Genomic DNA, 26077 nt, shown 5'->3' with positions numbered 1-26077 from the left:
TGTCAAAACCATATTTTGGAGTTTGGCTTTGGTGGATAGCTCATGTTAGACTACCCTGTAATGTTACAATCTGCCCTGAGTAAGGAGAGGAGGATAATCATGCCGCACCAAGAGCGGACCAGAAAATGAAAATTCTACCTCCTGCTCTCACCCTACTCTGGAAAGAAGTAAGGCCCTGTTTACCCTTAACAATTTTGTCATTTTAACAATGCTAGCATATGATGGGGAGTGAATAGCCGTTTCGCTCCTAACCATAGCCAGAGTCACAGCCTGAGCAGGGCTGAGCAAGGGATTGAGAGAGGATCTTATTCTTGCTTACATCTCTTTGCAGCTAAGTAAAGGCTGTGACAATCTAGCCCTTTGATCTTGATACATGGCTTGGGACAGCAGACAAGTTTTTTAAATCATCATCTAATGTTTTCTGAATGTTCCTTATTTATTGTCTGTATTAAAAGACACAAATCAATAAAATTACCTACCTTATTTTGACAGATCTGATGGACTGATCTAGAATGAGCATCTGGTATTACTGCTGCACTGCAGCCTGCATTCAGGTCAAAAACTTCTAATGCTCGGTTGCTACCAGCTGCAAGTATAATATCTGTAACCTCTGGGAGTTAAAGTTCAAATAACACAAATAGATTTAATGGGGACAAGAACAAGAACAATGTGCCTATGTTTTTACTAACATCTATTTTATCAATTACTTGATTCATAAATGCATACTAAATTTCCATATACAGAGTTCCTGTCCCAATCAAAAATAGGCACAAATATAGACATACTTAGATTGAAACTAACTCCTTAACTATTTCGATATCCAGCTTCTTATTAGCTAATAGGCCCAAGTAAGTCAGCAGCCTGCAAGAGAACTGATTTTTAAATACAATATTAAACGTATTGTGGTGAACAATGCTATTATTCACTTGTGCTTTGCCAAGCATAATATGGTCATCCCAAATTCATGCCAACAGAATTGGTATACTACATCACCATATAGACATATATATTAGCAGCTCATATATAGTATATTTGGGGAGGGTGGGTTCCCTCCAAATATTTTTAAAACATTATCAAATTAATTCTCACAATGCCACCAGTAGTTAGTGGAGGACTGTTATCACCATTTTACAGATAGGAAAGCTGAGGCAGAGTGATGGAGTGATTTAACCAAGGTCAATGTCAGAAATCAGACTGTAACTGAAATATTCCTGAGTCCACATCATTTAAGGGTAATTAACCAGTGAAATAATTTACCAATGGTCACGGTGGATTTCCCATCACTGATAGTGTTTTAATCAAGATTGGATGTTTTTCTAAAAGATCTGTGCTAATAATTATTTTGGGGAAGTTCTATGGCCTATGTTATACAGGAAATCAGATTAGATTATCACAGTGGTCCCTTGCGGCCTTGCAATCTATGATGCTATTAATGCAACAATTATTTCATAAAAATATAAAAATAAAACAATTTTATTCTAAGTATTATTACTATTTATTTTGTGGTCACATCTAGGGATTCCAGTCATGGAGCAGGGCCCCACTGTGCTAGATACAATACAAACATATAATATTATGAAATAGTCCCTACCCCAAAGACCTTACAATCTAAATACATTAACCTTCTAGGCTGGAGTCCAGCAAAACTACTACGACAAATTACATTAGTACTATCATTGTAGAAAAAGATACTAGCTATAGAGTACATGCCAACTTTTTTTAACTTGAATATTTCCATGCCATTCAGCCTAAAATATTGTACAAAAACAATAATTAGCCAGGACCCAGGATACAAGAGTAGAAATCATTTATTGCTGAAAGGCTCGTAATTTCCACTGTAGAAGCCATGGGGAATTTCTGTACTGATTTGCAAATGCTCTTCTGTTTGTATCTGTAAAAGATAGAGATTAGTGTTACTACTTAGCAAAAAAAAAAAAAAAAAAAAAAAAAAAAATTATTTATGGCCAAAAGTAAACTCCTAATGAAAATATCATGAAACCAAAGATTCTCTTTTTATTACCAGATATAAAGCTACGGTAATGCAAAAGTTCAGATCTGTTAACAGCTAAAAAACAATTTATACATTTATTCATGGTAGAAAAAAACATTTATACACGTAACGAAGGTACGAGTACTTATTTGTTCTAATGTCTTCCAACTTTCCAGCAACTTAAAATCAAAAAGAATTCAGCCTTCATCTAGAAGGTGCTAGAGTAAATCTTCCAACTGTGATTATGAAAGTAGAAATATCACCAGGTGTAGAGCTGTATTTCGTGGTGATGCGTATGAGAGGGGGAAAAAAAAAAAAAAAGAGACAGAAAACTGGTTGAGGTCTCATAATGTATCCAACTCCAAACTGGGTCAGGACAAAGAATTCAAGTTTTGGCAACAGGCACTTAATTTGCTCTGCCAAGGTTTAAGTAAAACACTGCTCACAGGTGAACTCAGTACTCCATGCGACAGAATGGGAAACACCATGCAAACTGATCCCATGAGCTGAGTCTGAAGAAACAGGTACGGATATTTTCCCTCCCCAACATGCATGAACAATAGATAAAGGACATACTCCAAATCCCACTGAAATCAATGGGAGACTTTCCATTATCTGAAATAGGAATCGGATCAGGCTCAAAGAGTAGAGTCCCATTTCCCCCAACAAATGGGGAAATGTAATGGGGTGGGGGAGAGAAAGTATCCATCCCAATTGAGAGGCACTAGCACATTCAGGAGGCACTGGGATCCCACAGCAGAACCATATATAATTCCCCTCCTTAATTTCACAGACAGAAAGCTGGCTTTGCTCTGAGAAAAATGGCTTTGATGGTATACAGGATCTTGTGGAGAATTAGTCAGGAGAGCACCCATTGGAGGGAGGAGGAAGATGGAATGACAATCACTGTGCGATTGTGAGAAGTAGAGGAAAGGAAATCTTTTACTGCTTGACTACAGAAGGAAAGGACGATTAAATGAAATGAGGGAATATGACTATGAAAGAAGAGGTGACTTCAGAAAATGACTGTAGCTAGCAGGTAGAAAGGATGCACAGGAGCTTAGTATTTCTTGTATAAAGTAAGGAGTATTCTGGATGCAATACATATTTTATTTGAAATAAAATGTTTTGTGTTTCTGCAATGCTGAAAATTTCTTCATGTTTTTATTTCAAATTTTATTCACCTGATAATCTTAGAGCAGGGTAAGAATTTATTAAAAGGGAAGAAAAAAAATTTCTGTTTCACATCACAAGTGAGCACAGGAAATTAAAAATAAGTCCAACAGTAAGAACCTCACCACCACTCTGCCTGCTTTATGTTGGGTCAAACAGCCACAGAAGTGTAAAGGGGCCCAAAAAAGCCCTGGCTGAGGCGGGGGGAAGATACCGCTGTTGGAGGCACTGTGGAAGGCCAGAAGGCTGCCTTCCAAGGATTTAATCACAAGCACACAGTGCTGCAGCCCACAGCGCAACATGGGATGCTGTCATAATTTAAATTGACCCTAAGGGATTGTCTGAATCTGAGAAGAGATGGAATAGTATTGTCATCTAACCAGAATCCAGGGTTGCTCAGGTTAAAACAACTCCAAATTTTAAAGGGATTATGCAGCTTGAAATGATCCCAAGTTTGAATTGCAATGCCCCTAGTTGCCTTGGCTGGACTGATTTACTGGACCAACAGAGAGCTGTCCCTAGTTTCAAGATCTTCAAGCACACCCATGCAAGCATATAGAACTCTGACATTTAGACGAGTGTACCCTAGGGGGTGGGGAAAATGGTGACAATGTAAATGCAAGTTAGATAAATTTCATTTACAAATGTAAACTGTATTTATTATTTGATTTATGGAACTGCACCCTGGTGATTTCAAGAAAACATGATACAACAGACTGAGTAAAGGTGTGTTAACTCAAATCTAAATGTATATTGGGTGTATATTGTTTATAATTGGTACTTTTGAGTTAGACCCATTGCATAGATTAGTTCAGGTTTATTCCTGCAGGCTCCCAAGGCATACCACTTAGTGTGTACAGGGCCTAGCAAGGTGGAGGCATCACTAATTTTACTTTCCTTTACAAGTATAAGGACTGCAGCAGAGGGGTGATTAGAGGATTTCCAACTATGCAACATCACCACTGGGATACTCAGGATCTCCTTTACTGGCCACATCAGGCTCCCAGGCACACAGGTGAGTGTTGCATGCTCCCGAGTAACCAGGGAGGAAAGAGGGGTTACAGTACAATGAAGACTATCATTTCAGGGTGTAAGTGATATCAGAGGAATTGAATGGCTGCTTGAGACTTTAGCTCTGTGTTGAAGCTGGCACAATCCACGAACACGGCTGCTCCCCAGCCCCAGATGACTCCCCAAAAAGCCTCTCCTAATTCTTAGATAGGTACTCCACATAAAGAGACCAATCTGAAAAAAATATTTCCAGAAAAAGAAGTCTCCTCAAAGAAGCAAGGTTGCAGACCAGGTTGCACTTGAGAAATCCAAGATGGCAGCTGCCAGGTCTAGACTCCAGGTCCCTCAGAAGAGCAAGGGAGCAGGCGAAAGGCAGCTCTGTCACTAGAAAAGATTTTTTTGAGCTAATTTCAGAGTTCAGATCCCTAAAATTCTTCCTAGATGCCAAATTGGATGACATTAAATCAGATCTCAGCAACGTGGAAATGCGAGTGACTGGCCTGGAAACAGGTGGCAGGAGGAATGGAAGCAGAGGCTCTCCTGCAGAACACAACTTAAAAGCTGGGGGGGTGGGGGAGGGGGGGAGAGAGAGAGAGAGAGACCTGGCAGTGAAGGTGGGAGACATGAAAAACTGAGAGGAGAAATACCTTAAAAAAGATAAGGGAGTCTCCCTAAAGGAGCAGAGATTGCAATTTCGAAAGCAGGCTCTATATTCCTTCGTATACCCTGGAGAAAACAGAGGGACTGAGATGACAGAGCTCACACAGCCCTGTGTGCTCCCCCTTAAATTCCAATAGACCAAGAGACATATTTTTGCAACTTCACTATTTTGTGCAAAAAGTGAAAATATTAAGATTAGTCAGAAAGCTCCTTGTAGTAATGCAAGGAGTCATGGAGTACTGATCTTCCAGGACCTGGCAGCCACCTCTCTAAAAAGGGAGCTAGCTACAGTCACAGCAGCATTAAGGGAAGCTCTTTTAAGATACAGATGGAGTTTCCCTTTTAAACTGCTCTTCACCCACAAGAGACATATGATATAGGAGAAAAGTAAAACAGGATTAGAACCCTTAAAAGATTAAGCCTAATAGAAGGCAGCTCAGACTCCCATGAGGATACACACAGTCTAGCAAGCCAAAGTAAAGATTGGCAGTTAGTCAGACTTAGAAGAAAGAGATCACCAAAGAACAGGAATAGTAAAGTTAAGAAAAAGATTCTAAGACTAAGGAGATAGTCATCCAAAAAGAATCTGAAGAAGAGGAAGGAAAGTAATGAGAGAGCAAGAAACAAAGCAAAGAATCCACTTTGATTATGAATTGCTCTGAATCGTTTAATAAGGGTACTATTTAAATACCAGAATATAATGGGCAATGGGAACAAGGATTACAAATATGTTCTCGCTGCAAGATTTGGGGGCAGGAAAAAGGGGTGTATGTAACCACATGCTAAAACAGGACATAGACGGGGGAAACAGTGTGAAGTATGGCTTAGTTCAACTCCCTCCCAGATACTGGTCCTTTTAAAAAAAAAAGGAACAGCGTTCTGGCTTCACATGAGGTCAGTATTGAGGTCCCCACAAAGGGAGTTCTTTGTCCCAAGGAATGGGCAGGTTAACCAGATCCATCTGGGACTTTGGTGACTCCCCACATTGTAAAGGAGAAATGGAAATATTATTTTGGTTTCAGTTTATTTTGGAGGCTTGATAATTCTGCCCTCCACCCCCATTTCTGCGCACACAATTTATTTGGAGGTTTGGGGGATTTAGGAGGGAGAAGATGGGGGAAAGTACTGAGGAAATGAGTAACAACGTTCTAATGATTAATTTGACATTTATATCGAGTGTGTTAATTTTATATGATTGTAAAATAATGGGGGTGGGAGGAAGACAGACTAGTTGACAACTGGTCTCCAGGGAAAGGGAGGAGGGGAGATAAAGGTAAGTTATAAGTGGGGAGGAAAGTTGGGTGGTGGTAATTAAAATTATTTGAAATTGAAGATTTTTATTTTAAAGAATGAAAATGAATATTTCATACTCAATAATATTTTTGGTTTAAGTGGGAGGAGATACCTACAAATGGCACAAATACACTTGCAATTAAAATATTACTTTTTTAAAACACGAGACAGAGGTAAGAACTCAATAATTAGAATTACTGCTTTAGATGACATCTGGCTTTACTTTTTCTTCATACAATCTTATCTACCAACTATCAATTCCCCCCTCTTCTATTACAGCTAATACAATCAAATTCTATATTATAAATATCAATAGTCTTAACAGTAGTTAAGAAAAATGCTTTTTATGCTATGAAGGCTGAGACCCCAGATATATGTAAGAAACACATCTTAAGAAGGAACATAATAAATATATCAAAGGTAACTGGTTCCACATTCCTTGTTTCTCCAGAAATATCAAATTAAAGAGCAGCATCAATCATTACTGCCAAACATATATCTTTCCAAATAAAGGATAATAGGTAGATAATGAAGGCAGATGTCTACTAGTAAAAGATATAATTGATGACAGAATGCTAATCTAAGGAAGTATTTATGCCTCAAATCAAAGTCAAAAGCTTTTTTAAAGAAAATTCTCTCAGATATTTTAGAAGATTTTATAGAAGGTGATATCATTACTGGAGATTATAACTTAGTTATAGACCTGAGATTAGATAGGTCAGACGGCAGTATAATAAAGGGTAGAAAATCAGGCACAGAGTTATTAATCTCACTAACAAACAAACATGATGTCTAACTTTAGGAGGTGTGTTAATGCAAAGGAAAAAGACTACTCCCTTTCAATACCCCAAAGAATATATTCAAAATGAATATGGCTCTGATATCAGGTCTTTGCTTAATACAGTAATGTCAGCACTGCAATGCTGCATTTCCTGGGCAGATCATGCACCACTTTGGTTTCCTGTCAGAAACTGGGAATATCCACCTAAAATGAAAAGATGGTGATTAAACATCCCACTTCTGTTTGACCAAAAAAGAATTCAAGATATGAGAGAGGAAAATAAGCAATATTTTAAGGAAAACAATGCTGAACACATCCAAAAAAAAGCATTCTCTGGGATGCATTCAAAGAAGGATCGGGGCAACTGAATTAGTAAATTCATTAGTAAATTAAATTTGTTAGTCTTTAAAGTGCTACAGGACTCCCGTTGTTTTTGCTAAATTAGTAAAGACTCCTATGGTAGAAAAGAGGAAATGCAAACATTGCTCAATGAGACTGAAAAACTTAAAATATAAAAGAAGAATGAATAACTAAATAAATAACTAAATAAATAAAGAGAGGCCAGAACCAAGTGAGATTTCTACAAACAGAAAAAGCTGAACAAGCAATCAGATACGTTTTTCATAATATAGTTATTTTCATATATATAGTTAATATAGTTATTATTTCATAATACAGTGTAACAAAAACGATAGATGGTTAACCAACAGACTCACTTTTTAAAAGGTAAAAATGCCAGTCTGGAAAGCTCCAAATGAATTGGCAGCTGGCCCAAAGATATATGCAAGGTTTATGCAAATTTCTATAGGAGGCTTTACTCCCTAGAGTTAATAGACCATAAGATGATAAAGGAATATTTCACTAAAGCTAATATACCAGACACCTAGACCTAGAAGCCCTGGAGGAAGATATAAAACTAGAGAAAGTTCTAGAAGTTAAGTCCCTTATAGATAGCATATCCCCAGGCCACGATGGATTTCCTCCAGAATTCAATAATTTTTTTAGGGCACAACTAATACAACAATTAACAGAGGTCTTCAAAGAAATAGCAAAAGAAAAAAAGAACCTGGATTTTTGGAGAGAAGCTCAAAATGTAGTTATCCCAAAACCTGGTAAGGACTTATCTAACTGTGCATCTTATATGTCTATGTCTGTATTAAGTCAATATGCAAAAATGTATGCTTTTGTCCTAGCAAACAGACTGAAAAAATTATTACCCAGATCCATTAACAGAGAACAGACAGGGTTTGTGTTAAACAGGCAGCTGACAGGTAATATTCACAGTTTTAAATTTGATCTTCTTTGGAAGTTGTACCTGTAAGCAAGGTCTGAGTGTCGGAGTAAAGGGGGGCACATTATTTGCATGGGCTTTGTATCTGCATGAGTACAATTAAGTACTTAGCATAATTTACCTAGGTGCGGGGCATAATGGGAAATGGTTAGCAGGGCTGGGTTTGGGTTACAAAGCACTTTTGTGTTGACTGCTGGGGTAATGAAATGTTGTCCTTCAATTGTATGAACAGATGTCAGCAAAACTGTGCTTAGTCTGTTATGATAGAACACTTCACCCTAAACTAGGCAGAGCTCCCCAAGGGTGGCAGGCCGATGTTTCAGCCTGGAAAAGGGGGAGGTAGAGGAGTCTCCTATTGGGATTGCAGGGGCCAAGCGAAAGGGCTGCCCTAGGCAGGGAGTGACTCTCACCTCCCATTGTTAAAAGGTAGACTTAATGACTCATCTTGGAGTCTTTTGTCTCTTGAAAGCAGGGACATTTCCTGTATGACAGCAGAAGGTTTACCTATGAGCTGAAATCACTAAGAGCTGAACTTTGCCTGACCACTAACAGAACTGAGTGGGCAACAGGCAACTCTGGTGGGAGGCTAGCACAGTCGGTGCCAGCCCAGTCAACAAGGGGGGTTGGCACAGTCGGTGCCAGCCCAGGGCAGCCAGCGGTCGGTGGAGGGGCTGGCACAGTTGGTGCCAGCCCAGGGGGCCGGCGGTCAGCAGAGGGGCCGGCACAGTCGGTGCCAGCCCGGCCAGTGGTCAGCAGGAGCCAGGTGCGGTTGGTGCCCGCAGTCGGTGGGAGATCGGCGTGGTCATTGCCAGTGGTGGGGGACTCAGTGAGGCCCACAGGCGATAGGAGACGGCAGCAGAGGGGGCCTGGACAGGCCTGTGTTGGACTGGTGTGGCATACGGGGCGGAGCCACACCTGAGAGGTGGATATTGCAACTATGACGGTCAGTACAGGGGCAAGAAGGAAGGGAGAGGTGAAGGACACGCCCTGTACTCTGGGATGGGTTTGGGCCCATTGAGTTCATGAACTCTGTTTGCACTGTTTCCCAAACCAGTGCGGTGTTATCTCTGTTTTGCTATTAAAAGGGTTCTTTCTACACTCAGACTCTGTGCTTGCGAGAGGGGAAGTATTGCCCTTTGGAGGGCGCCAGGGGATAGGGTGTAATTTCCCAGGTGACTGGGTGGGGGCTCGAGCCAGTTTGGTGTTGCATCATTTACAGGGACCCCTAGATATAGAACCCAGCCCTTGCTGCTGCCGACTTGGTCTGGCAGAAGGGTTACATACCAAATGAGCCCCATCAATTTTTTATCACTAGATGCAGAAAAAGCTATTAACAAGGTAAACGGTCACTTCTTAAAAGATACTTTAGATCAATTTTAAAATTTGGGGCTTAAAGCAAATGTGGTTTCCATCTTGTATTCCAATCCATGTATTACTATAACAGTAAACAGATATCAGGAAAATTCCCTTTTTAGCAACACATGCCAAGGATGTCCATTATCACTTCTTTTTTGCCCTTTTGCTATTTATCAGCATTTTAAGGACTTTTCTTAGTTTAAAAAAAAAAAAAAAAAACTTAGCATGGAATTCTGCCTGTCCATGTATAGCATGTGCTAGTACAGCTGATTTGCAGTGTTGTAGTCATTTTGGTCCCAAGATGAGAGAGACAAGCTAGGTGAGGTAATATCTTTTATTGGACAAACTTCTGTGAAGTCTTTGAAGCTCAAAAGCTTGTCTCTTCCACCAACAGAAGTAGGTTCAATAAAACATATTACCTCACCCACCTTGTCACTCTAATACAGCTGACATTTTAAAATGTCAGAGTACATGTTCCATATCACTTATTACATACATACTGTTACTTTGAATAAGTGCTAAAAAAACTGATATACAATAGTTTACAGTAATTTGAATAGTGTTCTTATCTCATTTTACACTCCTTACATACTGTTGATTCCTTTCTTAAAAAGGAGGTATATCAGGTTAACTGCAAAAAGGAAGTAAAAACACAAGATTTGTCTGCTTCCAATTCTTTAAGTGGACTGAATGCACTTAAAGATTTGAAGCTATCTGAAAACAAATTAAAATTAATGGCAGATAGTGAATTTTCACTGCTTTCACCAGCAGTTACGTATGCTGACATGAGGAAATTTAACTAAATGGTAACATCAGAGAGTGAAAAGGAAGTTGTCGATAGAAACGATGATCTTGCAATTAACCAAAGACATAGGAGTCAGGCCATCTGGATTCTATTCCTAGGATTGCAATAAATATCTTGTGTGACATTTGCAAAGAAGACTCTCTCTGCCTCACTTTTCTCATTTAGTAAATAGTGCTAATATTTACCACCTCACAGGGATTTTGTGATGTTTAATTCACTAACGCTTACAGAACTCTTTGAGAACTCTTACAGAACTTCTTGCATGGAAGGCCCCACAGAACAGGAAAAGTATTTAAAAAAATTTTTAGCGGTAAAAGACAATACAATAATAAATAGTAAGAACACAGAAAATCCATTGGCCATCCAGATTGCATTACCATGCTCTTCTAATTAAAGGATTAAAGCATTCCTTATGGTTCCTTCTAGCCTCTTCTTGAATCTGTTCCAACAAGCATTTTTCCAAACTCAGAACATGGAGTGAGAGTTGTGAGAAACAAAAGAAGTGACACAGTGCTTTATAGAGTACAAATGCCAGGAAATGGACTGGAGGCAAGCCACAAAGAAAATGTCAAAGCAAATTACAGTTTTTTAAGATACTTTTTTTTTTTTTTAAATAATAACAATTGGCTGCAGAATAATTTGAGAGGTTTTTTTTAAAAATGTCAACAGTTGCATGTTTGGCCTTTTAGCATTAAAAAATAATTCAAGGAAACTAATGGCGCAGGTGTTGGAGTTGACTTGTTAAGTGATACTGAAATACTACAGCATTTAGAGGAAAATATTTGAACAAAAATAGAGATATCTAGATATTATACAATTATCCTACAATACAATTGCTTTGTAGAGTGAGCAAGGCCACAAAAATATTAAGAAAATCAAACCATTAAACAAGCCTTAGAATTGGAAAATAAAGTTTAGTAAGTTGGATCTGAAAGATCAGAATTGGAATTTCTATAGCATCTCATTTTGGGATCAAACATTATTCTTTATTTCATTATCTGTTTTACATTGGTTTCTATTAAATTTAAAAGTTTTTGGCATTTTGTAGTCCTTGATTCTTAAATCTGTAAAAGAGGTGCAACTACACTCTCCGTGCAAAGACAGTTGGCAGCAGGTCTAAATTCACGCAGATAAGGGTCACAGCAATCTCCATCAAGTGGAGAGGTTAGAGTTACTGTTACTCTGGCCACTTCTAAAATTGATGGAAAGCAGGGAATCACAAGTGCTTATGGATTGAGTGTCTAATTCTAAGCAGACATCTATACTTTGACAACAGAGATTAATTCCTACTTTGAACAATCTACTGTTTGAAGTCAGACTAGATCATCATACTGGTCCCTTCCAACCTCAAGATCTATGAATTTAAAATATATGCATATTTTAAAAAACAGCTTTCTAAGATATAAAAAAACCTTCATTTAAAAAAAAATAAAAGTTCATTTTAGCTCTTTGTTTTGGCACTGTAGATTATTAGAGTTTTAGAATTCGAACACGCATTTACCAGCCTAGGCCTTGAGGAAAACATCCCTGTTCAAGAGAGCACCTAAGCACATGCTTAAGTCCCACTGAAGATGATGGGATGGACTTAAGCACATGCTTACCATGCTTTCCTGAACTGGAGCCACAGGGCCAATGAAGCTATGACAGTTTCCCCAATTTAAGAGCTGGTCTATAGTGCTTACTCTCATGAGTTATTACTCATAGTAATAAGCACTATATCCAAACTGTTTTGCCTTTATTTCTTCCTTATTGCCCCTACCCCCCAAAATCTACAGTACCAATATAAAACAAAGTAAATTCCTTTAAAGCTTCTTTTTTTAAAAGTTTAAAGTAGTAGAAAGGAAAATGATAGAAAGGAAATTGTAGCACAGTGATGGCGTATGAATATAAAGATCAAAAATGAAATTTTAAGCTATTCATATGCACAAAAGTATTGCTGTAAACTAGCAACAGGGAACAGAAAACAGAAACATGCAGTAATGGGAGATCAGAAGGGTATGAAGTTTCAGTGGTAAGGTAAAAGATTAATAGGAAGGTCAGTGGCATTTCCACATAAATGGGTCAGAACAAGTGAAAGAATGACCCACAACAGTGGGGAGATTTGGGAAGAGGACTAAGAGGAGGCCACAGCTAGAAAATCATTGTAATGGAGGAGGAGTAGGTGGGTATAGTAGAACAGACCTATAGCAGAATAGAAAAAACGAGAATCCTGTAGCACCTTAAAGACTAACAAATTTCTGCGGGCATAAGCTTTCGCGGGCTGCAACCCACTTCGTCAGATGCATGAAAGAAATTCATGCAGAAGTTCAAGACTGAGAAAACAATTTTTGAATCGTATGGGATGACAGAAAGCCAGTGAAACTGATGGAAGTAATATGGTTTCATTTGCCAGAGCAGGAAAGCAATTTGGCTACCTCCGAAGTTCAGAAAATATTTAGGATGACCATAATAATTAAGACATGAATACATATTTCAGCAAAAGGTAGGGAGCAGTTTCAGGAGGTTAATGACAATAGTAGTAGTAGTAACCTTTGCCTCTGATAATATATTCTTGATCAAAAAAACTTTTGGGACATGATTCATTCTGTATTGCCCTGACAAAGATACATGTAAGATTTATCTTTTACTATTTGTTCAAATAGTATTTCATTCCTCCTCACTCTTGTTAAAATATTCCACAAAGCACTTTCTGATACAATACTTCCACTGTTGCATTAATGAAAATGTTTACCCACCGTTTTAGGTCATCCTTGCTCATGTCAAGATAGTAACTTAACAGATGAAATTCAGCTCCACAACACAGCAATATAAATGTATCTATGTAATAAAACTGTGCAAAGCGTATAGATTTATGGAACATCTCCTTCCCCTGAAATGCAAAGTGAAAGCTATTAATAGAATCGATATAATACATATTATAAAATTTTCTCCATGAAATTTCTAGTACTCAGATATAACAGGTTAACTGAGTAAAGATATGCCCCTTTCATTCTCACTACTTACTCATCCCAAGGCCTACTCTTTTTTTTTTTTTTTTTTTTGGTTAAATTAGTTGGCACTAAAGTTAATAACATCTGTAGTTAGTTAAATCTAATATAATCTGGTTTAACATATTGAACTTCCATTTTTTTTTTAATTGAATTCAGGGATAGTCTGAAGTTAAACATGGTATTACGGACTAGAGCCAATAAAAGTATGAAGAATTATAGAGTATAGTGAGTAAGGCCAAAACTTTCAGAAGTATCCCCTAATTTTGGGTGCCTCTATTTTTGGTTATATAACTTGAGACATGTAAGGCCTGATTTGCAAAGTTGATAGGTACCCATAGTTCTCATTGGTGTCAAAGTTATGAGTACTCAGCAACTCAAAGTCAGCAGAAATGCCAACTCTTGCAAATTTATCATGAGATGTGATTTCTAAGCATAAAAACCCTTGACATTTGAGAGTTCTAGTCCAAGATCATGAGTGAGGCTTAATTTTATTTAGAAATCACTGCCAACCCATCCCAGGCAGCTGGCGGCTCCCAGTGCCAGCCCGGGAAGTGGGAGAATGAACCCTACTGCAGCCCCCTCAGGCCTGGGAAGGGTGAAGAACCCTAAGAGGAGCAGAGGTGAGGCTGGGAAGACTGAACTATGGCTTGGGAGCTACAGGGGGGCTGAAGTGAGGAAGGGGGCCTGTATTGATGATGGGTTCTGAGCAAATGGGGTGGGTGCTGGAAGTGTGAGCTGAGGGCGTTGGGGGTCGATGAGGTAGGGGGCTGAACTGATGGGTGATGATGGGGGCTGGGGAACTGAACTAAAGGGGCACTGAATTGAGGTGTGGACAGAACTAATGGGGAACTGGAGGACAAGATTAACTGTTGGGCAGGAGACAGGCAGAAGTGGGGAGTGAAAGCACCTGCAGCAGGAGCCAAAATCACCTTATTCAGTACATGTGGAAGAGTGGGCAACACTAACTGTCACATGCACACACCCTGGGAATGGGTAGAGGGAGTTAAAAAAAAATCAAGGGACTGACCTAAAAAAAAACACAACATAATTTTTATTTTTAAACTTCATGATATTTTGGGCCAATCTCATGATTTCTGGGGGTCTGACACATGATTTTGAAGCTGGCAATACTGAGTCAGGCATTGTGTCTCCTAAGCTGGGCTCCCAAAAAAGGGAGTTTTGGGTACTGATAAAATCAGAACATGTCAAACTGACATGAGTTACTCATTACCAGAAATAGGGCAGGTTCTGTATTGCGGACTGACCAGATCCTTAATGTTCTATCTTCTGATGCAGAAACTAGCCACTTCTTGTCATGACTCCAGCCAACAGAGTTAATTGCACCATCATGACCTAACAAAAATAATAATCAGACTATCAGTCTATTTCTCACATACATCCAGAGATAACCAGACTGATCTGATATAATTATTCTGCATTTTAAAAATACTTTTTATATATAGGCTTCAAAGAGTTAGATTTAAATCAGTAAACATCAATCCTTGCTGATGTTTCCCTCCACCCAAAAACAGATTTAAAAAGGCTTTCATTAATAATCCAAATTCACAATGTTAAAAAAGTATCAGGAAAGTATCACATTGTTACATTGTATACAACTGATGAACGTTTTCCTGCCAGTGCTATTAAGTAATTAGTAAGAAAACAACATAATACATGTTTTATTCCAGATTTTGTTACATGGTTCATTTTTAGAGTTTTAGCCCATGGCAAGATTTAATTATTGTACCGTTTGATGATTTATCTTTTAAAGATCTAAAGAATAAAGACTTCTTTTGCATTTAAAATAAAATACCATTAGGAATTTCAAAAAGCTCATAAAGGTACTTCGTCATGGAACATAAAATACTTTCTGTATTTTGATTCAATTTGTTCCATAAAATCAACAGCCATTTTACTAGTTTCACTGAAAATTAGGTTTGCAATTTTAGCTCTCGATGTTAAGTACATTTGTGGACCATCCTCTCTGGCCACATAAATATGGATGTGAAACCAAGTCTTATGAAGTAATTGTTGTGGTATGGCTGAATCACTGCCATGTTATGTGGAGGCTGATTCTCACTCACTCACTCACTCACTCACTCACTCACTCACTCACACACACACACACACTCACTCACACACACACACACACACACACACACACACACACACACACACACACACACACGCCATTGGATTTTCACTGTGATGTGTCTAAAAAGAAAAATGCAAATGAGAAACACTGACTTGCCTGTAAATACACTACTGCCAATATTTAATTAATCTTGTATAATACGCTGCTAAAATTGGGACTAAAATTGAGATTGTACAGTTTGCTTAAAATCAACCATTGCTGATTAGACTAATATTACTCAAATGATAGCACAAAACTTACCCCAGAAAATAGAAATGCAAGGAACCTTTTTAGTGTCAAGTTTCCAAAGTCAGAGAATTCTGAGAAGTCTGATTAATCAGCCTCTATGACCACTTCCCCCTAGGACTCTCCCTCACCCCCAGCAAAAGCTTGAACACCAACAAACTTACAGTACTGAAAGCAGAGTTTAAGTAGTATGGTTGATTCCTTGTTCTGGACACTTGCAGTTCCACTAGGACCTGTAAGAGTTTTGCTGATGAAAGGCCTCAGCCTAAAAAGAACTTGGATTCAGGGAGGGTTATTCTCACATTGCCATTTAATGTCTTCAGGCTCTCTTTTACAAAGTTATCCAAAAAACGGAAAGTTACCTGAGAGGCAAAGAGTCTCCATTTTCAAAATTTTGAGAACCTCCATTTTTGGATACTTAATGTAAGGTGCTTGAAGCCTGATTATCAGAGGTGCTGAGTGTCAAAAATTACAACGGAAGTCAATAGGGCTGTTAGGAGGACAGTTGAAAGGAGAAGATCAACAAGGCAGGGTATCAGTGACCTGGAGGAATGTGGCACCCTTGCACTTGCCTCAGCCATTTGAAGTGCTACTAGATACTTTATCAGATAAGGTTTGGTGCTACAGAACACAACACCCGCACCACCACCACCAAGATCAACAATTTCAAAAGAACTGCCCTCTTAATTCACCTACAGATTACTGTAGCCCTAAATCTAATTTTGTGAAGTCACTAGAAAGGAGACTTTAGTAAAGAAACTTCCTTGAAGGTAAAACTCAAATAAATAGGTAATATTACATCAAAGAAAAGAACCATGTATCCTATTTTTAGTGGAATTTGACCTGAAGGCAAAATATCCATTTAAATACTGGAATCTGGAAACCATTTAACAACTCTGAGAAGACATAGCCCTTACAATGCTATGATTTTATATTTTTATTGCTGAACAATTTGTTATTATAACCACAAGGAAATAAGTGACTTCCACTGTAGACATAGTCCTGCAGCAGCTGCTAACTGTTAAGAAAATATTTCATAAAAAGAGATAGTTATTGATTGCAGATCATAGTTTACAGCAGCTACAACCCCTCATCAGCAAACATCTTTGTGGAAGAAGCAGCCTTTTTCAGTTTGGTTTGAGGCTGTTAAAATGAGAGTTAGCTACTACGAAGACAACACTTCAAAAATCAGACACACTACAGAGAAATCAATTAGTTAATTCTAATTCCTGATCACTTCTAATTTACAATATACACATCCTGCTAACATCTGTGAACAATGCACAAGAAAAGGGCTACATAAAAGCCAATTATCATGTTTTGTTAATGTTATTTACCTATAAGAAATCTGTTGAATTTCAGGTAAGACATTTGAAGTTCCTATGCTGCCCTCTTGTGCACATTTTTATAGTTCAGTCAACTGCATTTTGCCTGGAACAGATCTTTATATTACTTTAATTACCCTGAGATATTGCACTGTTGCAGCATGTAACAAGGAAAAACTGTAATTAAGGTTTTCAGTGATAAACTTTATCAATAAACACTAGCTTCTAAAGTTTACAATCTAACTACTATAATTATCAGGTCAGGCTCTCATAACATCTTTGCCTGTAAACTACCTGATACATCTTGAATGTTATTGTACTTTATTTTTTGTATAATAATCAACCCTACAATTAAGGTATAGAAAGCACTTGCACTTTATGTTCTTCTCACAGTGCAATTCACACCCAAAAGGATCATAGCCTTTCAGGTAAAATTTCAAAGCCAGGACTTATTTTCAGAACAAAGGAGGGGTTTTATATGTTTTAGTTTTTAGAATTGTACAGAATTCTATTTAGGAACTTGAGATGCGTGTGTACAAAGTAAAAAATTCAGTATCATACAACTCCCATTTCCTAAAAATGGCAGGGAACATGAGAAACCTTAGGAAAATCTGAGATTTGGAAAACTGCAGGTGCTATCCAGGACACTTCCATTTTCTGCAATACAGGTCCCGCAACTCCAAAGCACAATGAAGAAGAGGTCGCTTGGCTTCAAAAGAGTCTTCGCTCAGGGCTCTCCAATCCTGATGCATATCAACTAGGAGGATGGCTGGCTTTGTACAGTGATTGGCTTCAAAAGAGCCAGGCTAGCTGTAACCAGGCTGTAACCAGGCTAGCTGTAAAAGCTGGCCAGCGCACTCTTCACTTGGCTCTAAGAGTTGGGACACCTAGAGCCAACTCTGAACAGGAATGTAGTACAGCCACCGGTGATAAAACCAAGCTTAATTTAAACCGGGAGTTCCAGTTAACTGGACTTTGGTGTAGTGGGGTTATCATGCTCCTCCATGATGATGTAGTACAAAAAGGTGTTTTCCAGCAGTCAAAAAATATGTCCAGATGCTTTTCTTGGCACTCAAACAACTTAATAGCTGCTGTTGCTTTTTTTTCTTTTTAAAAAAAATTGAGGTTCAAAGTTGCCATGGATGTACATTGTCAATGAGAATTAGTGCTTTTGACAAAAAAAAAAAATGTATGTAAACATATTAATCTGGTGATCCAAACAGCAGCACAGTTGTTAGAAGTTAGTAGGAAACCAATAAAGGATTTCCGGATACTCTGAGATATGCAGACTAAGCTATGCGAATGGAAAAAAGCAAAAAGATCTACTGCTATACAGTTGAAATGTTTGTTCTCAGGCTATTAAATATTTTACAGTATTTCACAGATGCTCTAATCAGGGATGGCCCTATTTTACTAAAAGGCTTTAAAAATATATATTTAAGAGAGAATCCCAGCACAAAAGGCGCTCACAGTCTAGAGTAATGATAAAAAGCAGAGGTAAATGACACAAGCAGATAGGCATAGGCTGGGGGTAATAGTAACACAAGCACATTTTTGTGTAGACTAACTGTGCACACAGCGTAGCTTCCTATCTGCCTAGCTGTTATCAAATAGCAATGTTCTGAATGCATCTTAAGAAAGGATTTGAAGATAAATAAAATGCACACATCTTTTCAAAGTGTGTCATATATAAAGGCTGGCAAGGGATAAGGAGCAAAAATAATCGGTGGAAGAAGTGAACTGGCAGGTGGTGAAAACTAAGAACATGGATGGGGCAAAGACCGTTGTTAACAATACAATAAGGCAATAAGGCTACTGCTAAGTCATCTTAAAAGTGAGGACAAGAAACATATTGGATACAAATGCCTTCTGTTAGAAGCAACACCTCCCCCCACCCCCACCAACATTTTTTTAAAATGAAAATTCTGGCACAACTGTAATTATAGTGCTACCACCATTCCACAATAAACAAAGATGCCCTTGAGAAAGCTTTAAGGTTACGTCAGCAATCTAGATTTAAAGAACAAATCTATTTGGTCTTTTGTCTTTTACACAATGCTTGTTTTGAAGAAAGAGGGGAGCGTACTATTAAAAATATCTTATTCCATAGTTTTTAAGTATAAAAGCATATCATCTAATGTTTTATTTGAAAGGGAAAACCCTTTAATGTCAAATAAATTCACAAAAGCAGAATTACGGTTAAGTGAAAACCTAATGACTCTCTAATACTAGGAAATAAAAGCATTGCTTATTATCTAATGGAGGCATGGGTTTTCTGCTAAGAAAGCAATGGACGACGGAGGAAATTGTTGTTCCCTTTATAGATTATGGAGAGGTAAGAATGGAAGTTCTCTTTAGAAGTTAACAAACCTCTTCTCTCTACACCTTTTTCAAAGGGAGACATGCTAGTATAAGTATAATTAAAAGTACTCCAAACTAGGTAGACTAAGATGCAGATAAACAAACAAAACAATTCTCCCACAAACATTACAAGGTCTGCCCAACCAGTCACTACACTAGGAAAGTGCCCTCTCCACTGATTTTACATATTAGCCTTCTGTGGGCTTTTAGAATGTTTTCACCCACAGTAATATGGGTGAAAAGATATGGTCAACAGACAGGGCTTTTTTATTGTGATGAAGAAACTGGGTTGTCCCCCCAAATTGTTGAACATCATTCACTGGTATGAGGGCAACTGTAGTGTATAAAAACATGGAATCAAATGTCTTTGACATCAACAATGGGATGAAACCGGGGTGTTTTTAAGCCCCTGCACTTGGTAACATTTACTTTTCGTTCCTGCTTTTTCATGCATTTAAGGACAGCGATGATGGCATTTATCTTTGAACCAGACTAGATATAGAGGCTTGTTCAGCATCAAAGTTTACAGTGAAAACCAAGGTGACAGAGCTGGTTCTGAGAGATTTCCTGTTTGCAGATGACACGGCCTTAGTTGCCCACAGTGAATCTTCCCTGCAAAATCACTTGGATAGATTTTCTGTGTTATGCAAGAGCTTCAGGCTGATAATTAGTTTCAGGAAGACTGTGATCATGTACCAAGGGGTGGAAGAACATCACTCTGGAGGGTAAATGTTTTGGCATTGTTGACAGTTTTTGGTACTTGAGTTCTATGATCAGCAGGAATCTTGATCTTCAGACTGAACTGACTGAGTCAGAAAATGAAGAATTTTAGGCTATTTTCAAAACATGCATGGAATAACAGCAAATTATCAACTACGGTGAAGATGCAAATCTATGAGACTTGTGTGATGTCATCGCTGCTTTATGGTTCAGAAATGCGGACTACATATGGTAGGCATAACAGAAGACTCAACAGTTTCCACATGAGATGCCTGTGCAAGATCCTGAAAATAAAGTGGACAAACAAAATACCAAAACACAGAGGTGCTGGAGCACACAGGACAGACATTTAGAAACTACTATCAAAAAAGAGAAGGTTGTGATGGCTCGTTCATCTCAGGAAAATGGGAGGAGACCGTATCCCAAAGAACATTTTGTACAGCGAGATTCAAGACGGCTTTAGAAAGCAGGGTTGCCCTATATGGCGATTGTCATGCTGGTTAGATGGGGGGGGGAGGGGGGGGCATGTAATATATGGTTTAACATCAATATATCAAAATCATAATAATTCATGCGAAATATGCCATGTCAGATACTGTTAGAAAAGTTGTAATATGCTAAGTAAGATGATAATACTTATATTCATGTATTATATGTAAAATGGAAGTTATGGATGTATTTGATATTTCTGTATGTTAATTTGGGCTGGCTGGGAAATACCCCAGACAGAGCGGCGGCAGAACAATAGCTGGCTTAATGGCCCATTAAGACACACATGAATGCAAAAGGCCCAGGAAGAAAAACAGGGTTACTTACCAGTAACTGTTGTTCTTCGAGATGTGTTGCTCATATCCATTCCAATGTAGGTGTGTGTGCACCCCGTGCACTGGTCCCCGGAACTTTTTTGCCCTTACCAAGCCTCGTAGGGCCAGCTCCGGTGCCCCCTGGAGTGCCGCGCTCATGCCGTGGTATATCAAGTGCCGCCGGCCCTGAGGGCCCTCAGTCCCTTCTTTCTGTCGACTCCGACAGCAGGGACGGAGGGCACGTGTGGAACGGATATGAGCAACACATCTCGAAGAACAACAGTTACTGGTAAGTAACCCTGTTTTCTACTTCGAGTGATTGCTCATATCCATTCCAATATAGGTGATTAAATAGCCATATCTTGGAGGTGGGTAGAAGTCAGCGTCGAGCTACTCTCATCAGTATGGCCCTGCTGAAGCCCGCGTCCTCTCTCACCTGCTGCACGATGATGTTGTGGGACGTGAAGGTGTGGACCGACAACCAGGTCGCTGCCTTGCAGATGTCCTGCAGGGGCACTCTTTCCAGGAAGGCTGCCAACGAGGCCTGTGCTCTGGTTGAATGCGCTGACACAGTACCTGGGAGCGGCACCCTCGCCTGCTCATAGCAGGTCCTGATGCAGGTGGTGATCCAGGCGGAGATGCGCTGGGTGGAGACAGGTGAGCCCTTCATCCAGTCTGCCACTGCCACAAACAACTGTGTTGACTTCCGGAATGACCGTGTCCGCTTGATGTAGTAGGCCAGGGCTCGTCTGACATCCAGGGAGTGCCATCTCTGCTCCTCCTCCGAACCATGTGGTCTGGGAAAAAAAACAGAGAGGAAGAAATCCTGGTTACAATGAAACAGACTCCATGTTAGGCAGGAAGGCCGAGTGGGGTCTCAGCCACACCTTGTCTTTATAAAAGACAGTGTAGGGAGGCTCCGAGGTTAAAGCCCATATCTCGGACATCCTCCTACCCGAAGTAATGGCCACCAGGAAGGCCACTTTCCAAGACAGGACGAGCAGCAGGCACGTAGCCATGGGCTCGAATGGGGGTCCCGTCAGTCTGGTAAGGTCCAAGTTCAAATCCCAGGGAGGCACCGGGTCGTTGACCTGCGGATACAGCCTCTCCACCCCTTTGAGGAACCTGACTGACATGGGGTGCGAGAATAGTGACTTCCCTTCCATCGGCTGGTGGAAGGCCGAGATGGCCGCCAGGTGCACCCTCAGGGAGGCCAGAGCTAGGCCCTGTAGCTTCAGGTGAAGCAGGTACTCCAAAATCACCTGTATGGGCGAACGGCTCGGTAGGCTACCCCGGGACTCCGCCCAACAGGTAAAGCGCTTCCACTTAGCTCGGTACACCACGTGAGTGGAAGGTTTCCTGCTACCTAGCAGAACCTGTTGGACCTGCCCCGAGCAGGCTCTCTCTCCCTCCGTCAGCCACAAAAGTCTCCATGCTGTCAGGTGGACGGAGTCCAGGTCCGGGTGCAGCAGGTGACCCTGGTCCTGGGACAGCAGGTCGTAATGCCTCGGGAGAGGCATTGGCGTGGTGATGGACAGGTCTAGCAACATGCTGAACCAATGTGGTCTCGACCAGGCCAGGGCGATCAGTATGATGTCCGCTCTGTCCCTCTTGATCTTCAATAGGACTTTGGGCAGCAGCGAAATGGGGGAAAACACGTACATGAGGGTCCCCGTCCAATCTATGAGGAACGCGTCGGAGATGGAGCCCGGATCGCGACCCCGGAGCGAGCAGAACCTCGGGTACTTCCTGTTCCAGGACGACCCGAACAGGTCCAGTTGGGGAATACCCCACTTGCGGAAAATGAAGGTGCACTACCGGGTGCAGTGACCAGTCGTGGCAGGATAGAAACGACCTGCTGAGGCGATCCGCCTTGTTGTTCCTGACTCCCGGGAGGTGGAGAGGCAGATGTGGAAGTCATGCCTCACCGCAAGGTTCCAAAGGCGAATGGCCTCTTGGCAAAGGGCTGAGGAGCGTGCCCCCCCCCCTTGCCTGTTCATATAGAACATGGCCGCTGCGTTGCCCGTGAGGACCTGCACCATCCTGCCCCTCAGGAATCTGAGGAACATCTTGCAGGCCAGGCAGACTGCCCTGAGCTCCTGGACATTGATATGGAGACCCTTCTCTTGTGCCGACCAGAGTTCCTGGGTGCTGAGGTTGCTGCTGATGTGGGCCCCCCCAGCCCACATCTGAGGCATCCGTGATAAGAGTTACCAATGGAGCCACGTCCCTGAAGGGAACACCCAATAGAACCTCCCCTGGGTCCCTCCACCAATCCAGGGAGGTCAGAACCCGAGTGGGAACCACAATCACTCTGTTCAACAAGTGCCTGGCTGGTGCATACATGGAGGCCAGTCACGCCTGGAGAGACCTGAGCTTGAGGCGAGCCAGCCTCACCACATATGTACAGGCCGCCATATGCCCCAACAGCTGAAGGCAGTGCCTGGCTGTCGTCGTGGGGGACCTGTGGAGATCGCTGATTATGGCCGCTGTCACCTCGAAGTGAGGTTGTGGGAGGAAGGCTCTGGCCTGGATGGCGTCCAGGGTTGCCCCGATAAAGTCTATGCGCTGCACCGGGGTGAGGATGGACTTCTGCTCGTTTATGAGCAGCCCCAGTCTGGTGCATGTCGCGCAGGTGAGTGCCAGGCTGTTCCTCACGTGGGCTCTGGACCTGCCCCGAATCAGCCAATCGTCCAGGTAGGGGAAGATCTGGACCCCTCTGCGGCTCAGGCTACCACGAATCTGAGGAACCGTCTGTGACCGGGGAGGATAGAAATATAAAAATAAGCGTCCTTTAAGTCGAGGGCAGCGTACCAGTCCCCTGGATCTAGAGCAGAAATGATGGAGGCTAGGGAAACTATACAGAACCTGAGGCATCTGATGAATTTGTTCAGAAGGCGGAGGTCTAATATGGGCCTCAGGCCCCCCTTTGCCTTGGGAATGAGGAAATAACGTGACTAAAAACCCTTTTCCCTTTCCCGTGGAGGAACCTCTTCCACGGCTCCAAGGTGGAGAAGGGAATCCACCTCCTGTATAAGGAGTTGCTCGTGAGAGGGGTCCCTGAAGAGGGACGGGGTCGGGGGAGAGTCCGGGGGGAAGGCCATGAGTTGGAGGGCATAGCCCCTGCGGACTACACTGAGGACCCAGCGGTCTGATGTAATGTTCCGCCACTCGGTGAAGAATGGCCGGAGTCTGTAGGCAAAGGGCAGGGTTAGATCCAGAGGGACGGGAGAAGTGCCACTCTCGGGCACACCATCAAAACTGCCGCTTGTTATTATTCCCCTTGGCTGGGCCTTGTTGAGGGCCCGCCGAGGATCCCTGGTGGTCGAGGTGGTTGGGTGGCCTATACCTGTCTCAACCCCTCCTGGGTTTGAGCTGGTCTGGGAGGCGGCCTATGAGCAGGCTGGGGCTGGCGCTGGGTTTGCAGCCGAGACTGACGCCTCGAGGCCTGCGGTGTGTAAAGCCCTAGCGATCTCAATGTAGCCCTACAGTCTTTGAGGGCATGCAGTTTGTCATCTGTTTTCTCGGAAAAGAGGCCAGTGCCATCGAAAGGTAGGTCCTGGATGGACTGCTGGGCCTCTTGTGACAGCCCGGAAGACTGCAGCCAAGCAGACCTTCGCATCACGATGCCCAACGCCATCACTCTGCTAGCAGCATCTGCTGCGTCACTGGTCGACTGCAGGGCCGCCCCTGCCACTGCAGTACCCTCCTCAATGACCGTAGTAAAATCCCCCGCCCCTGCAAGGAGGACCAGAGGTTCAGATTATAGCAGCCGAGGAGATGGTTCGAGATCCCCAGCTGCAGGGCCCCCGTAGAGTAGACCTTGCGGCCAAAAAGGTCTAACTTTTTGCCATCCTTCTTTTTGGGGGTGTTGGCCTGGGCCCCCTGCCTGTCTCACTGGTTGGCGGCATCAACCACGAGAGACCTCGGGGCAGGATGGTTGTAGAGGAAGTTGAACCCTTCCGCGGGAACATAGTATTTATGCTCAGCGCCCTTAGATGTCAGGGCAACCGAGGCAGGGGTTTGCCAGAGGGCCTTGGCCAGCTTCGAGACCCTCTCATGCACTGGCAGGGCAACCCTGGCTGGCCCTGCCAACCCAGACACACCAAAGAGAGGGTCCTCTTCCTCAGAGAGCTCCTTGAGCTCGAGGTTCAAGTTGCTAGCCACCCTCTTAAGCAGTTCCTGGTATGCCTTAAAGTCAGGAACTGGCGCCCTACGGTCCCTGGCGGCCGCATCATCAGGGGAGGACAAGGAGGATTGCAGGAAGCGCCCCATGGAGGGACCTTCCTGAAGGTCCGATTCCTCGTCCGAGAAATGGCCCTTTCCCTGCTGGCTCGGGGGTGGGGGGTGCTGGCTGGGCCGTCGATGACTGGATGGAGACGGTATCCTGGCCCGCCTGGGATCCCCAGGGCCCCCAGTAAGGCCATTACCATGGTCGTTGAGGCTACGCTGGCACCGGTTCCGGTGCCTGCTGGGAAGCGTGCCGAAGGGCACGGGACCCCGTGCCCCTGGAGCGCTGCCAACAAGACTTGTAGCCCCGGTCCGATCTCGCCAATGACCTGCTCCGAGACGACGAGTAGGAGCGTCGGTGCTGATGCCTGCGGTGCCGGTGGGGGGGAGGGGGCAGGGAGCGGCTGGAGGAGCTGGAATGCGATCTCCGCCTGGGCGCCAAGGTCTTATATTGGTGCTTGCCCCAAGGAGATCAGGACCGGTGCTGGCAGTAACGTGACCGCCCCGTCTCCAACTCAAAGGATCTGGAGTGGCGGCACGGTGCCGGAGGTGTCTGTGCCGAGACTGTCGGTACCGGGATCCGCGCCGGGCTAGGGCCCAGGGATCGGGACCGGTGCCGATGCGGCACCGCAGGAATGCGCCAGGGATCTGTAATGGCACTGTCTGTCCTTGTCGGCGGGTGCCGGGATGCGCGGGGCTGTGAGCCAGGGATCAGGACCGATGCCGAGCTCGCTTGAGCTCACCAGGCGACGGGGGCCACAGTGGGCTGCTGGTCCACGGCTGGGACCGGGACAGTGCTGTCAAGGTCTTTCAGCCTCTGGGCTCCACGCTGGGCTGCATGCCGGGGAGCGAGACCAGCGTCGGGTCTGGTCGGGCGCCAGGGTCCATGCCAGGCTACGTGGCGGAGA

The 26077-nt window shown here is 42.4% G+C and overlaps 1 protein-coding gene across 1 annotated transcript in view; it reads right to left on the bottom strand.

Moving 5' to 3' along the window:
- WDR27 (WD repeat domain 27) overlaps positions 1 to 26077 on the bottom strand; it is a 122227-nt gene that overhangs the window by 39487 nt on the left and 56663 nt on the right. Inside the window, 4 exon segments of the mRNA XM_067535952.1 lie at positions 480 to 601; positions 1794 to 1891; positions 13096 to 13229; positions 14582 to 14703. Coding sequence (XP_067392053.1) covers positions 480 to 601; positions 1794 to 1891; positions 13096 to 13229; positions 14582 to 14703 — 476 coding nt within the window.

The sequence above is a fragment of the Emydura macquarii genome, unplaced genomic scaffold (assembly GCF_026122565.2).
Source record: "Emydura macquarii macquarii isolate MOO-44397 ecotype Brisbane River unplaced genomic scaffold, CSIRO-AGI_Emac_v2 contig_3517, whole genome shotgun sequence".
Classification (NCBI taxonomy): domain Eukaryota; kingdom Metazoa; phylum Chordata; order Testudines; family Chelidae; genus Emydura; species Emydura macquarii.
This window is presented reverse-complemented; position numbering and strand designations above follow the sequence as displayed.